Below are 13,514 nucleotides of genomic sequence, written 5' to 3' on the forward strand. Positions count from 1 at the left end.
GTGGTAATGTTACTTTAATGTTTTAAGATTTATAAAAAGTATTCACAACTCAATGTGTGTTGCCTCAATGTTATAAACTCAGTCAGCCAAAAGTACAAAAAGTAAATCTCAAGAAAGGTATACCTGACAAAAATGTACTCTTCCATCTAGACATTTCAGTTTTTACTGTCTGATTGATAGATTGGTATTTGCACTGTCATGGCCAAGTCTTAAAACTGAGTGATTTTCTTCCCCAAACAAACTCTTAACTGGTATCTTGCCTACCCATAATGTTACTGATAAAAAGCCAGGAATATTATCTTCTTTCAAATCCTTGAATTGGATTTGCCAGCAAAATTAGATGCTTTACTAGATTTCAAGCTATTAAACTCACTTATTTGTACAAAAATTTCTTTCAACCACCATCATAACCAAAATTAAATAGATTATAATCACCATTATGTGTAAGACTTTGAATCCCCAAGGTGTTCAAATTTAGACCTTGTTCTAGATGAGAACCCAATAGTATTTAATGACAACCAACCCATTTGTGAAGTAAAATGAAATTTTAAATAAAACCATAATGATGTATGTATATTATTCATTTATATCAATGGTTCTCAAACTTCCTGTTCTTAGGACTCCTTTATATTCTTAAAAATTATTGAGAACCTTGAGTTTTTTAAAAATATTAGTTTTAGTGTGATTATATCTATCAATATCTACCATTAAAAATTAAAACAAATTTTTAAAGGTTTGTATTCATTTAAAAATAACAAAAACAAACCCCTGACATGCTAATATAATAACATTTTATGAAAAAATCTTTTTCAGAACAAAACCATTCAGTGAGAAAGGTGGCCCTGTTTTTACAATTTTGCAAATCTCTTTAATATCAAATTTAATAGAAGACAGCTGGAGTCTCGTAATAGCGTTTGCATTAGATCTCTTGTGATCTCATTTTTCAGTTGGCCCCTGGAAAATTCCATTGTACTCTGAGGAGTGAATGAGAGTTTTAAAAAGGCAGATAGCGTCATAGTATTACTAAGAAAATTGTTTTGACCTTAAAGACGTTCTAAAAACATCACAGGGATCCATACAGATCTCTGAACCATTCTTTGAGAACCACTGATTTACACTGTGACAAAAGGGAATCCCAGACTTTTGTTCTACTGTTACAAGGAAAACAAACTAAACTACATGAGAATATTTTTGATTGCAGACCTAAACCAACCATTTTTTCTATTCATTCAGCTCATTAATTTAAAATGTTTGCTTGCATAGACATTTTACTAAAAAAATAAATAAAAATATAATAATACTGTGTTACTTAACATTAATATAGATTTCAGATGTAAACTGGAATCTGGTCCTTTAGATTTGTACAGTTAAAATATAGCTAGTAGTAGACTTTCCCAAAAGGTAAATAGAAAATTTTAAAACCATAAACTATAATGGGTAAACAAACATTACAAATCGTGGTGACTATTATGGATAAAACAAGTAGAGTGCTCAGAAAGGGTAGTTGATGGCAGTTGCTGGGGAAGGTGATCAGGAAATGCTTCAGATTAACCTTAAACTGAGACTTGAAAATTAGCGAGGTTAATCATCTGAAGAGTACTCCAGGCAAAGAGAACATTATGTACAAATCCCCTGAGGAAGGATAGAACTTACTGGCATGTTTTAGAAGCTAAAAGATGATCTCTGTGGCTGTGATAATTAATAAGTGCAAGGAAGAGTGGCCCGAGATGAAGTTGGACGGATATGTAGAAAATACCTAGGAAAGCTCTGATCGATGTAGTGCAGTAATTTCACACTTAGATACACCCATAGGTTGTATTGATACAATGTAAAACACACATTGTATTGATACAACGTAAAAAGGACCATCAAAAAACAAGGTGAATATTTCTGTAGGACAGAAATGGAACAGAATTAAAAGCACTGACTCTGGTGGAAACCATAGGACTACCAGGCTTTAGGTCCAAAGAAGATAATTGTGGCCAAGACTTCAGCTCTTGTGCAGTAAATGTGACAAAAATTATGACACAGGATTTAGAGCCGAGCTCAAGGCTAGAAGCAAGAAGCTTGGAATGGGGCTTTATTGCTATAAAAAGGCACTGAATTGGGGTGGGTGAATGCTGTACAACTCTCCTTGGGGCTACGGCATTATAGAAAGCTGTATGCCTAAAGATGCTAGAGGACCAACCAAGAACTCTGAAGCAGGCCGTTCATTGATTAGGTCTGTGATTTTCCAAATATCAGTGTGGAGTGGGAGCCCTAATATGTGATTATAAAACCTGGTTCTGGACTAGAGTAGTGGGCTGGGGAGGCAAGTAGAGATAGTTGAAATCTTTAGTGGGTTAAAGACAGCCAGTAGTATCAATAATCAGAACATAAATTTGTTCTAGATAAAAATGTTTAAAGTCAGCAGAGCAATTCTGTAGGGCTAATATCAGAAATAATCATTTTTCCTGATTTTTATAGAGTAAACAAGGAAATCAACTCTCCTTTAGGTCTGCCAACCTGAATTAAGTTTTTTAGTTTTGCCAGTTTTTAAACATAAACCTTTCTCTCATAACCTGTTCTTATGAAAATGCAACATGACATAGTTTTATTCATTTATCTATTTGCTCTTCAGACAGATGGGACTTCATCTTGAAACTTTCATTTTGAAAGTTCTTACTTTCAAAATCTTTATAAATACATTTTTAAAAAACCGTGATCACTACGGGTAGCCAGATAAGGAATGATAAATTGGAGCAAGTTTAGTAACTACTTTCATATTCCATATACCAGGAGAAAAATCCACATGAATTTTAAGTGCATGTATTTGTTTGGTTTCTGTTTCTTTTAGAGCAGGTCTTTTTGTCCAATAAAAATATTGGTAAAATGTAATGAAGCCAATGCTTTCTGATATCTGATGTTAACAATTTTTCTGCAGTGGATTTGGCATGATAATATGCAGTTTCTTCAAGACAAAAACATTTTTGAACATACATATTTTGGGTAAGTTTGGAAAATTTAATAGTAGATTTTTTGTTACACATTTAAAAAAAATCTTATTCTGTAAGAATTTTAACTTACTATTTTTAAATTCTAGATTTATGTGGCAGTTGTGTAGTTGTATTCCCAGTACATTACCAGATCCTAAAGCTGTGTCTCTAATGACAGCAAAGGTAATATATAAGCTTTAGATAATTTTTTCAAAGTTGAGTACTTTAAAATAATTAAACGTTTTTGCTTAATTTTATCTTTTCTTACAGTTAAGCACTTCCTTTGTCCTAGAGACATTTATTCATTCAAAAGAAAAGGTATGCATTTGATTTTGTTAATTTTTGTGTCGCTTATGTCATTTATCAGATATCTTTTGGCTTTTCTTGTCTTTAGCTTAGAAGTCCTTATGCTTCCAGTGACTTCTTTCTTTTTCAGCCCACAATGCTTCAGTGGATTGAACTGTTGACCAAGCAATTTAATAATAGTCAAGCAGCTTGTGAGGTGAGGTGAATAACTCTACAAACGATGCATAGCTTAAGATTCACTTTTTTTGTCTGTTTTCTTTTATTCTTAACTGAGATGCTGCAGCAAACTTGTTTTATCTGTTATAAATCATAGGGAGCCCAATGTAATTGGTTTCTAAAATTACTTGATAGCTGAGAGAAAGTTATAATTTATGTATCAAATCCATTATACTGATTAAATAATTGATTTTTAAGTTATTTAAAAATCCTTAGCATCCCCCCCCCCAATGTATTGGAAGGAAAAAGTATAGAAAATTCAAAGGACTGTACCAGCTATTTCTTGATTACTTTTGAATATTATGAGAAGATACTTAAAAATGCATATCTCCCCTTTCCCCTCTGAGAGAAAATGCATACATCCCAGTAGATCGGTTTATATCCAGTTTTATCTCCTCTCGTAGTGTGTTATAAGAGAGACATCCCTAAGGATAATCTGCTCACAGGAATGATCACTTAACCGTATTGCCATGTTAATATCATTTATCATTTTTGGTTAGTTCCCAAAGTGGTGTAAACCTTCCTAGGAATGCAAGTCTTACAAATTTCCAGAGGTAGGAGATAGCAGCGTAGTATGCAATAGGTGAAATTAGTTGAATATTTTTTTCTTATGTAGAAGATTATTTAATTATGCTTTGTAGCCATAGAATAGAAGAATCTGATTATTATAAATTTCAAACACAAAGACGTAACTTTTTAAAACTTTATAATGGATATTTCAAAACATGCGCAAAAGTAGAAAGATATGAACTCTCATGTAGCTGTCACCCGATTTCAACAGATAGTGACATTCTTTTGTTTTCATCTATTCCTATCCCCGATGCCTTTTGTCAGCTGAAATATCTTAAAGCAAACCCAGATAACATATCATATATCCATAAATAGTCAGTATGTATCTCTATTAGATGAGAAGATTAAAAAAATGTATAACCGGGCCAGCCCGGTGGCACAGCGGTTGGGTGCTCACCCTACCGTTCAGTGGCCCAGGGTTCGCAGATTCGGATCCCGGGCGCCCACTGACGCACCGCTTGTGAAGCCGTGCTGTGGCGGCATCCCATATAAAGTAGAGGAAGATGGGCACAGATGTTAGCCCATGGCCAGTCTTCCTTAGCAAAAAGAGGAGGATTGACATTGGATATTAGCTCAGGGCTGATCTTCCTCACACACAAAAATATATATATATAACCGTGATTCCATTCACTCCTAGTAAAATTACAAGTGACTCCTTAACATCATCCAATACCCATTCTGTGTTCAGTTTTCTTTAATTGCCTAAAAAATGTTTTTTTAGTTGGATTTTTTGAATTAGTATTCAAACAAGGTCCACATTTTGCTTTCGTCTCATTAATCTCCTTTCATCTATAAAAGTTGCTTTCTTTGTTCTTGCAAATTTGTCATTTGTTCTGCAGTGTTTTCCGCATGCTTGCTTTGACTGACTGCATCTTCCTGGTGTTATTTAACATGTTCCTCTATTTCCATCCCCCTGTATGATTTTTGAAAGCTGTTTGATAAATCCAGAGGGTTGATTAGGTCATAATTTGTTTTGTTTTTGTTTTTTTAAATAATGTTGCCACTTTAGTTTTTCCACCAAGGATTTGCCTCTGAAACTCGGTCAAGGAGTTAAAATTCTCTTCATTTATCAGTAATTATGTGTGTACATAAATAGGCAGTACAATTCAATCGAGAAGTTAAATATGCAATTAAGAGGTATGTTGACATCAATGGGAAATTGTTTTAGCTTAGCATAAAGAAGGGCGTTTTTTGTTATCAAGAGGGCATAATTTGTTTTTAAACAGAAAGAAAATGAATCATACTCAGATCATATATTATTAATAGGAGCAAAAGATTCTACAGTGTTGCTTTCATAAGGACTAAGAGGAAAATAGTATTCCATTTTATTACGATAAAGACTACAGGTTGCCATCAATGCAGGTTGTACACTATAATGTAAATGACATCCATGGAATTCTATGATGAGATGACCCTGATTATGACGTTAGGCATTTTAGATTTTGGACTTTCTAACAATTGAAGAATCTGTTTTGGTAAGAACTTAAAATAATTGAAACACTGACTAGAAGTAAAATCCTTATGTAATTTTTATCCCATTTAACAAGTATTGATTGAATGTTAAAATCACTATTTTCTTACAGTGGTTTTTGGACCGCATGGCTGATGATGACTGGTGGCCAATGCAGATACTAATTAAGTGCCCTAATCAAATTGTGAGACAGGTAAGAAAAAATTTGAAAAAGAATTGACTTTCAAGTTAATTATTCTAAATTTGCCTGTGAATGTGTCTTACCCAGGATTGAAAGTAGTTTGAAAAAATAAAACTCTTAACATGAAAGTCATTTTGCTATTGTTTTCACCAGCCTCTTTTGGCAAATCAGCTATGATTTCAATCAAGTGATTAAAATCATTCACGTTTCCTGGTTATATGAAGATAGCTATAACCACCTCTTCTCTCAGATCCTACTCTGGCTGTTTCATGAGTTGTGCTGATTCTTTTTCAGATCCTTAGATATTCTGACCATGGTAGGGTACTGTAATAGCCTTGAAAGTTAAATGAAGAGTGTGTAACTCATTTCTGTGACAGATTGTGAACTGTCACATGAATCAATTTGTTTTCCTTACATCATTGGAAAAATTAGACAAGGAAAATGTAAATATTACTTTATATTCACTTATGCCACAAAACCAAAAATTTAATCTGAAATATGCCACTTTCCAGTTATTATTGAGACATAATTGTTATACCATAAAATTCGCCAAAATCTTTCAAAGTGTAAAATTTAGTGGTTTTTAGTATATTCCCAAATTTGTGCCACCATCATCTATCTAATTTAAAACACCTCAAAAAGAGACCCCATACATATTAGCAGTCACTCCTCGTTTTATCCTGCCCTTTATCTCCAGTGCCTGGCAACCACTAATCTTTCAGTCTCTCTGGATTTGCCTATTCTGACCATTTCATATAAATGGAATCATACAGTATGTGGTCTTTTATGACTGGCTTCTTTGATTTAACAATGTTTTCGAGGTTTATCCGTGTTGTAGTGTGTATCCGTATTTCATTTCTTTTTATTGCCAAATAATATTCCATTGAATGGATATATACCAAATTTTGTTTATTCGTTCAGCAGGTGATGAGCATTTGGGATGTTTCCACTTTTTGGCTGTTTTGAGTAATGCTGCTATGAACATTTGTGTACAAATATTTGTATGGACATATTTTTTCACTTTTTTATATACCTAGGAATGGAATTGTTGGGTCATATGATCACTCCATGTTTAACATTTTTAGGAACTACCAAACTATTTTTCATGATGTCTGCACCAGTTTACATTCCCACCAGCAATCGATGAGGGTTCCATTTTCACTACATCTTCTTCAACATTTGTTACTGTGTTTCTGATGTTAGCCATCCTAATCGATGTGAAATAGTATCCCATTGTGGTTTTGGTTTGCATTTCCCTAATAATTAATGATATTGAACATTTTTTCATGTGCTTATTGGCCATTTATATATCTTATTTAGAGAATCCCCAGCCATTTTTAATCTGTGTTTCTTTTAGATAAACTTAAATCACATTCCTTCTCTTAGGCATTGATAAGCAGCTCCTTCTCTGATAAGCCCCGCTCTACTCTCCTGAAAGAGATGGATGCTAAATTTTCTTTTCTCTGTCTCCACTAGTTAAGAGGGTTTTGTGAAGCTTTGTTTTTGGTAATCTCTATTACTGAAACGAATAGTTCGTTGTTGTTTTTTCCCTTATTATAAAACTAAATATTGTTTTTCAAGTTAACTTTGCCTTATATCTTCAGTCTGTAGTTGAGGCTCCAGGAAAGCTTTAGAATGTCAAAAGATAATCTGGGGACAAAAATATAATTGGATGGCAGAGAATTTTGAATCGTGTTAATTTTTCAGTATCTTACTTGATGTGAGTTCACTCTTAGATTGTTATATCTTTTCATTTATAGATGTTTCAGCGTTTGTGTATCCATGTGATTCAGAGACTTAGACCTGTGCATGCTCATCTCTATCTACAGCCAGGAATGGAAGATGGGTAAAGAAGTACCTTATGAACATGTTATTTTTAAGCTTTTTGATGATCTACCTACAAAGTATTTTTAAATATCCACACTGAAATTAGGTTCTTCTATTTAAAAATAATCTGTAATAATACATATCAAGAAGAGAAAACTTTTATTTTTAATTAAGTGCATCCTTAACATCCTCTACAAATAACTTCATGACTTAGTTTTTTTGTTTGGATTGATTTATTTTAGCCAGACACAATAATTGAAATCCATCTACTTATATTATTGTGATTGGTATTCATTATTACAAAGATGAAAGAGGTAAATGCAGGTTTTTAAAAATATTCCTCTTTCCAGAATATCTATCCCCAGATTTCATACTTTCTCTAAGATATATTAAATTGTGTTTTCAGATCAGATGATATGGATGCCTCAGTAGAAGATATTGGCAGTCGTTCATGTGTCACTCGATTTGTGAGAACTCTGTTATTAATTATGGAACATGGTGTAAAACCTCACAGTAAACATCTTACAGAGTATTTTGCCTTCCTTTATGAATTTGCCAAAATGGGTGAAGAAGAGGTGAGGCTATATCTTGTTTATTTCTGGGATTATGTACCTGTTTTTACTATTTAAAACTTAATTGTTTTATTTTATATTTTTAAATTAATATTTTCATTTTTAGAGCCAGTTTTTGCTTTCATTGCAAGCCATATCTACAATGGTACATTTTTACATGGGAACCAAAGGGCCTGAAAATGTAAGTACAATTCTGTCTCATATCACTAATTTAGAGGCCATGGAAAGTCATTAGATATTAGAACCCTTTAAAGTCCCTTCTAGCCCTGATATTACGTATAATTTTAAGGGTCTAAGTTAGGTTGATATTTTTAATGGATACAGCAAGAGAAGAAACAGAACAATCAAGTAATAAATTTCACTAGTAAGGCCCTGGAACAAAGCAAATAAATTTAAGCAAAATGGCCACCATCTACCTTGAGGTCCTATCAATAGCGTGTTGTTTGGGTGACCATTTTTGTTGGCTGTATTTTTTAAGCCCTTTGCTATTATGTTTGTCAGAGTCTTCCAAACATTTAAGTAGCTGGTCTATTCATAATATTAAAGTATTACATGAATTTTGTGTTGTCTGTAATGCCACGTTAGATTGAATGCTCTATTTGTACTATCTTATTTAATCCTTATTGCAACCCTAAGAGGTAGGTTTATCTCCATAAGGAACTTGAGGCATACAGAAGTAACTTGTTTTAGATCACAATAAGTTGGGCTTTGATCCTTGGTCAGAATCCTGAGCTAAACTATTAAGCACTATGCTGTAATGCTTCTCAGAATATGAACTGTTATTATCTAATTCCAGCCTATATAGCTGCCTGTTTAGACTGCTTTTCTTTTGTTTTGATAGATCATAAAATCTTTTCAGTCTCGCATTTCAAAGCCCAAGTGAATATCTCTTAGAAATACTACTATTTGGATGATCTGAAAACTGCTGCTTTAATTTGTATAACTGGCATTTTTATTAAACAGGAAATACTGTTTTATCATACTCATAAATTTTGATCCTGATTTATCTTCTAAGGGGCTTGCCTATAGGAAAAAAGAAGTTATTAAAAGATTTATCCCATTAGGTAAGGTAAATAGACACAGTAGTGAGAATCATTGTTTTTTACAGTTCTGCCTATTAAGTCTAAAATTAAGTCCTGAATGTGGTTTAGACTTTTAAAGTTACGGTTAGGCCTTTGAGTGGTTATTTTTCATGATACATGCTCCTGCCACCATCTACCTTGGATAGTTATATAAAACAATCAAGTTATTTGCTCTCAAGATAATATTAAAACTAATATCATATTAAAATTGAATTTTGTTCTGCTGTAGCCTCAAGTTGAAGTGTTGTCAGAGGAAGAAGGGGAAGAAGAGGAGGAGGAAGAAGATATCCTCTCTCTGGCAGAAGAAAAATACAGGCCAGCTGCCCTTGAAAAAATGATAGCTTTAGTTGCTCTTTTGGTTGAACAATCTCGCTCAGAAAGGTGAAATGTTTCAGCATTCAAAATGCTTAAAGCATGTTTGATTTTATTCCTATTACATAATTGTTTTACCACTATTATCTCAGCAGCTTTTGTTACGTAATTCCTTTTAAATAATAACACCACTATTCATCCACTCTTGTAGCCTAAGTATTTCAATCCTTTGTACCAAACTCTTACTTTGCCTCTGAGTCATGTTAGAAATATACATTGAAGAAATATACAGTAAAATATCTAGCAAAATTATATGTGCATTCATCCTTTAACCTAGCAACTCGGCTTCTAGCAACCTGTCTCCAAAATATAGAAAGATGTATGTGCAATGCTGTTTGTTGAAACAGTGTTTGTAATAGTAAACACTGGAAATGTCCACCAAGAGGGGACTAGTTGAAAAAGCAGGGCATCCACTCAATAGAGGACTCCATAGGTGAAAAAAAGGAAATATGGAATATATCTGTACTACCGTGGAGAAATCTTGAGGATAAATATTACTGAGTGAAAAAAGCAAGGTGGAGAAAAGTGTATATAGTATGCTACTTTTTAAGAAAGGGGAAGCTATGGGAGAGTGTGTGTGTGTGTGTGTGTGTGTGTGTGTGTGTGTATGTATGGATGTGTACAACCAATCCTTATCATTTCATGCATCTCCTATTTGCAAATTCACCTACTTACTAAAATTTATTTGTAAACCCAAAATCAGTACTCGTGGAGCTTTTATGGTCATTAGTGGACTGCAGAATGTACATGTGCGAAGTGGCAAAAAATTTGAGTTGCCTGATACACACTTGCCCAGCTGAGGTCAAACGTGGTGACACTCTACCTTCTTTCAGTTCTCATGTTGTAAACAAATATCCTTTTCATAGTATATGCCACATTTTTCACGTTTATGCTTTTTGTTGTGATTTGGCTGTTTAAAATGGCTCCCAAGCATAGTGCTAAGAGCTATCTAGTGTTCCTAAGCTCAAGATGGCCATAATGTGCCTTAGGGAGAAAAGAACACGTGTTCGATAAGCTTCATTCGGGTATAAGTTATAGTGCTATTTGTGAGTTCAATGCTAATGAATCAATAATATATATTAAATAAGGTATCTTTAAACAGAAACACACATAAAACAAAGTAACCTGTTGATTAGTTGACCAAAATGTTGTGACCAGACGCTCACAGGAACCTAACTCTGTATTTCCCCCTGTAAACAGTGGTTCAGTAGTCACTTATTTGGAGTTTGCAGCACTTTATAGAACATAAATACTACAAATAACAAGAATTGATGGTATTTTTTTAAAACTGAAGACTAAATCAAAAACTTCAAAAAAAGTTTGCTATGGTTGGGCTTGGGAAAAACAGGCTGGAGAGGACAGGAATGAAAGCTTGACTTCTTTGAGTGTACATTGTTTTGTTTTTTAGATTTAACTTTTGAATCATGTAAATGTTTTATATAATTATTAATTAATTAATTTAAAAATGCAATCCCTAAAAATCAAAAGCAGAGTGAAATAAGTGAACCTAACTATATATTGAGCTGGTGGCCATAGCCATTGGAGAGGAATTAATTAAAGTGATTTTAGAGCACATTAAGTATAAATTCCTAGTGGGATGTACATGAAGGAGAAAAAGAATTATAAAATTATCCTAAACTTTTTTACTAATTATATTGTTAGTATAAATAGAATTATTATTCTGAAACTCTATATATTATAGAATGAAGCAAATAAATAATTGGTAATGTCAATAGAAACCAAAATTTTTGGCAAAAGAAAAAAGAAATACAAATATAAAATTGTAGGGCTTTTATGCAGTTTTTTTTCAACTAAATTTGAATCTGGAAGTATCAGACTTCATGGTGTATTTTGTCTTAAGCAAACAAAAACTGTATTACATACCTCTATTTTCTGAAAAGTGCTAGAAATCTTATCCAACCCAGAATCAATGAGTGCCCCTGGCATCTAGGTTATAGTCTCTAGATATCATTTCTCACTGAAAAAATTCACGGTTCCTTAGAAAAATGGCCGATTCCAGGTCTTGGGCAAGAAATGAATGGGAAGCCTGGAACATTTTGTCATTTTGGAAAACGAGGCTATCAGAGACTACTGAGGTCATGTTAAAAGGACTCAAGAGCCAACGTAAGGAGGTTTCTACTGGTCATAGATTGGACATCCTAATCATCAGTAATAGTAAGAATAAGTATAAGTGGACTAAAACACATCACAGATGTTTCAATCCATGAATTCATAATGAACCTACAAACAAAGTTTAAAAAACTTACTGGCAATGTTTGGAGTATATTAGGAAACCAAATCATAATTTTGGGAACTTATTAATAAAAGAACAATATCAAGCATTTATCTTACCTGCAGGAATTATACCAGGAAATGATCATCATTGGCTGAAAAGATTAGAAAAAGAGTAACAACTTTTCATTGTGTACCTCCTGATGAAAGTCCACACCACCACCTATAAAGTGTTCTTGATTAAAAAGTCAAACCTAGATCTGCTCAAGTCTGTAGATCTAACTACCAGTTTACAGGAAATATGGGGACAGAGGAACATGTTAAAACACCACCACAAGGATACAGTCAGCAAAATGGAAATGTGGGAAATTCTACAGGACAAGCCACCTGCTTTCTTCAACAGATCAATTGCAAGATAAAAACAAAATCGGAGGGGAAGCCAATAGTCTAAAAGAGATTTAAAAGACGTTTCAACTAGTTGCAACAGAGGACTTTATTTGGATCCTGATTCAAACAAACTAATTATAAAAAAATTTTTTAGAACCTTGAGGAAATTGTACACTGGCTGGATATTGTATGATAGTAAAGAATTGTTGATTTTCTATAGATGTGAATAATAGTGTGGTTATGTTTTTTAAATTTATCTGTTAGAGATACATACTGAGATTTATGTATTAAATGATAAATTATCTGGAATTTCTTCAGAATAGTCCATTTTGAATGAGTAGGAGGTACAAATGAAACAAGACTGACCATGAATTGGTCATTTGAAACTGAGTGATGGCATACTTACAATGCTCTATTTTTGTATGTGTCTGAAATTTTCTATAATAAGTTAAAAAAGAAAAACACTGTAATTTTGAACTGGAAAGTGAAACTCTCTAGTATTTCTTAGAAGTTCATTTTTGTTTTGAAGGTTCTCATGTCAAAAAAAGCTCTCTAAATTAAACCTACCTTAGCATTATATACCAAAATGTTGAGAAGAAATAAAGAATGGAATAAAGAAATAAAGAATAGAAATAAAGTATTGGGCTTCCATATACCAATCCTGGAATCTTGAAAAATTGTCTAAAAGACATTTAGCAAGCAAGTCCAGCTAGCAGAAAGTTCAAAAATCATTTTATGATGGTGGCTTGGTACAGTTGTAATTGAATTGACAATTTTGATACCTGTCATAATGCAAATAGCTATAAAATAGTACAGAGGAATAAAAACTTATTTTCACTAATGTTTTCTTTCAGGCATTTGACATTATCACAGACTGACATGGCAGCATTAACAGGAGGAAAGGTAATACCTTCTCTATATTAGACCATTTTATAGTTGCAAAAATAATAACAGTTCCTAAATGAACAACTTTTGGTTTTAACAGGGATTTCCCTTCTTGTTTCAACATATTCGTGATGGCATCAATATAAGACAAACTTGTAATCTGATTTTCAGTCTATGTCGATACAATAATCGACTTGCAGAACATGTAAGTACTGAGAAAATCTTAACATTTTTTGGTAACTTTTAAAAGAATATTCTGAAATTTTCCTTTTTCTGTTTTAGATTGTATCTATGCTTTTCACATCAATAGCAAAATTGACTCCTGAGGTATGTAGACGTTTGTTAATTGATGTTTTTAAAACTACTCTCAGCACTGACAGTGCTTCCAAATGAACCCTAATTATTCCTGAAAAAAAAATTTATCGAAGTTTCCCCTTA

The 13,514-nt window shown here is 33.0% G+C and overlaps 1 protein-coding gene across 2 annotated transcripts in view; it reads left to right on the forward strand.

The window, feature by feature from the left end:
• The window catches only part of USP34 (ubiquitin specific peptidase 34), a 243,433-nt gene that overhangs the window by 196,932 nt on the left and 32,987 nt on the right, over positions 1 to 13,514 (forward strand). For both annotated transcript variants that reach the window (XM_087436699.1, XM_087436700.1), the window contains 12 exons: positions 2,924 to 2,988; positions 3,083 to 3,158; positions 3,246 to 3,293; positions 3,412 to 3,477; positions 5,651 to 5,731; positions 7,480 to 7,565; positions 7,953 to 8,121; positions 8,225 to 8,299; positions 9,430 to 9,581; positions 13,046 to 13,094; positions 13,177 to 13,281; positions 13,359 to 13,403. In XM_087436699.1, the coding sequence (XP_087292825.1) occupies positions 2,924 to 2,988; positions 3,083 to 3,158; positions 3,246 to 3,293; positions 3,412 to 3,477; positions 5,651 to 5,731; positions 7,480 to 7,565; positions 7,953 to 8,121; positions 8,225 to 8,299; positions 9,430 to 9,581; positions 13,046 to 13,094; positions 13,177 to 13,281; positions 13,359 to 13,403 (1,017 nt within the window). The remainder of the gene's footprint in view (positions 1 to 2,923; positions 2,989 to 3,082; positions 3,159 to 3,245; positions 3,294 to 3,411; positions 3,478 to 5,650; positions 5,732 to 7,479; positions 7,566 to 7,952; positions 8,122 to 8,224; positions 8,300 to 9,429; positions 9,582 to 13,045; positions 13,095 to 13,176; positions 13,282 to 13,358; positions 13,404 to 13,514) is intronic.

Source organism: Ceratotherium simum, chromosome 11 (assembly GCF_057802395.1).
Source record: "Ceratotherium simum simum isolate JZ-2026a chromosome 11, ASM5780239v1, whole genome shotgun sequence".
In the NCBI taxonomy this organism is placed as follows: domain Eukaryota; kingdom Metazoa; phylum Chordata; class Mammalia; order Perissodactyla; family Rhinocerotidae; genus Ceratotherium; species Ceratotherium simum.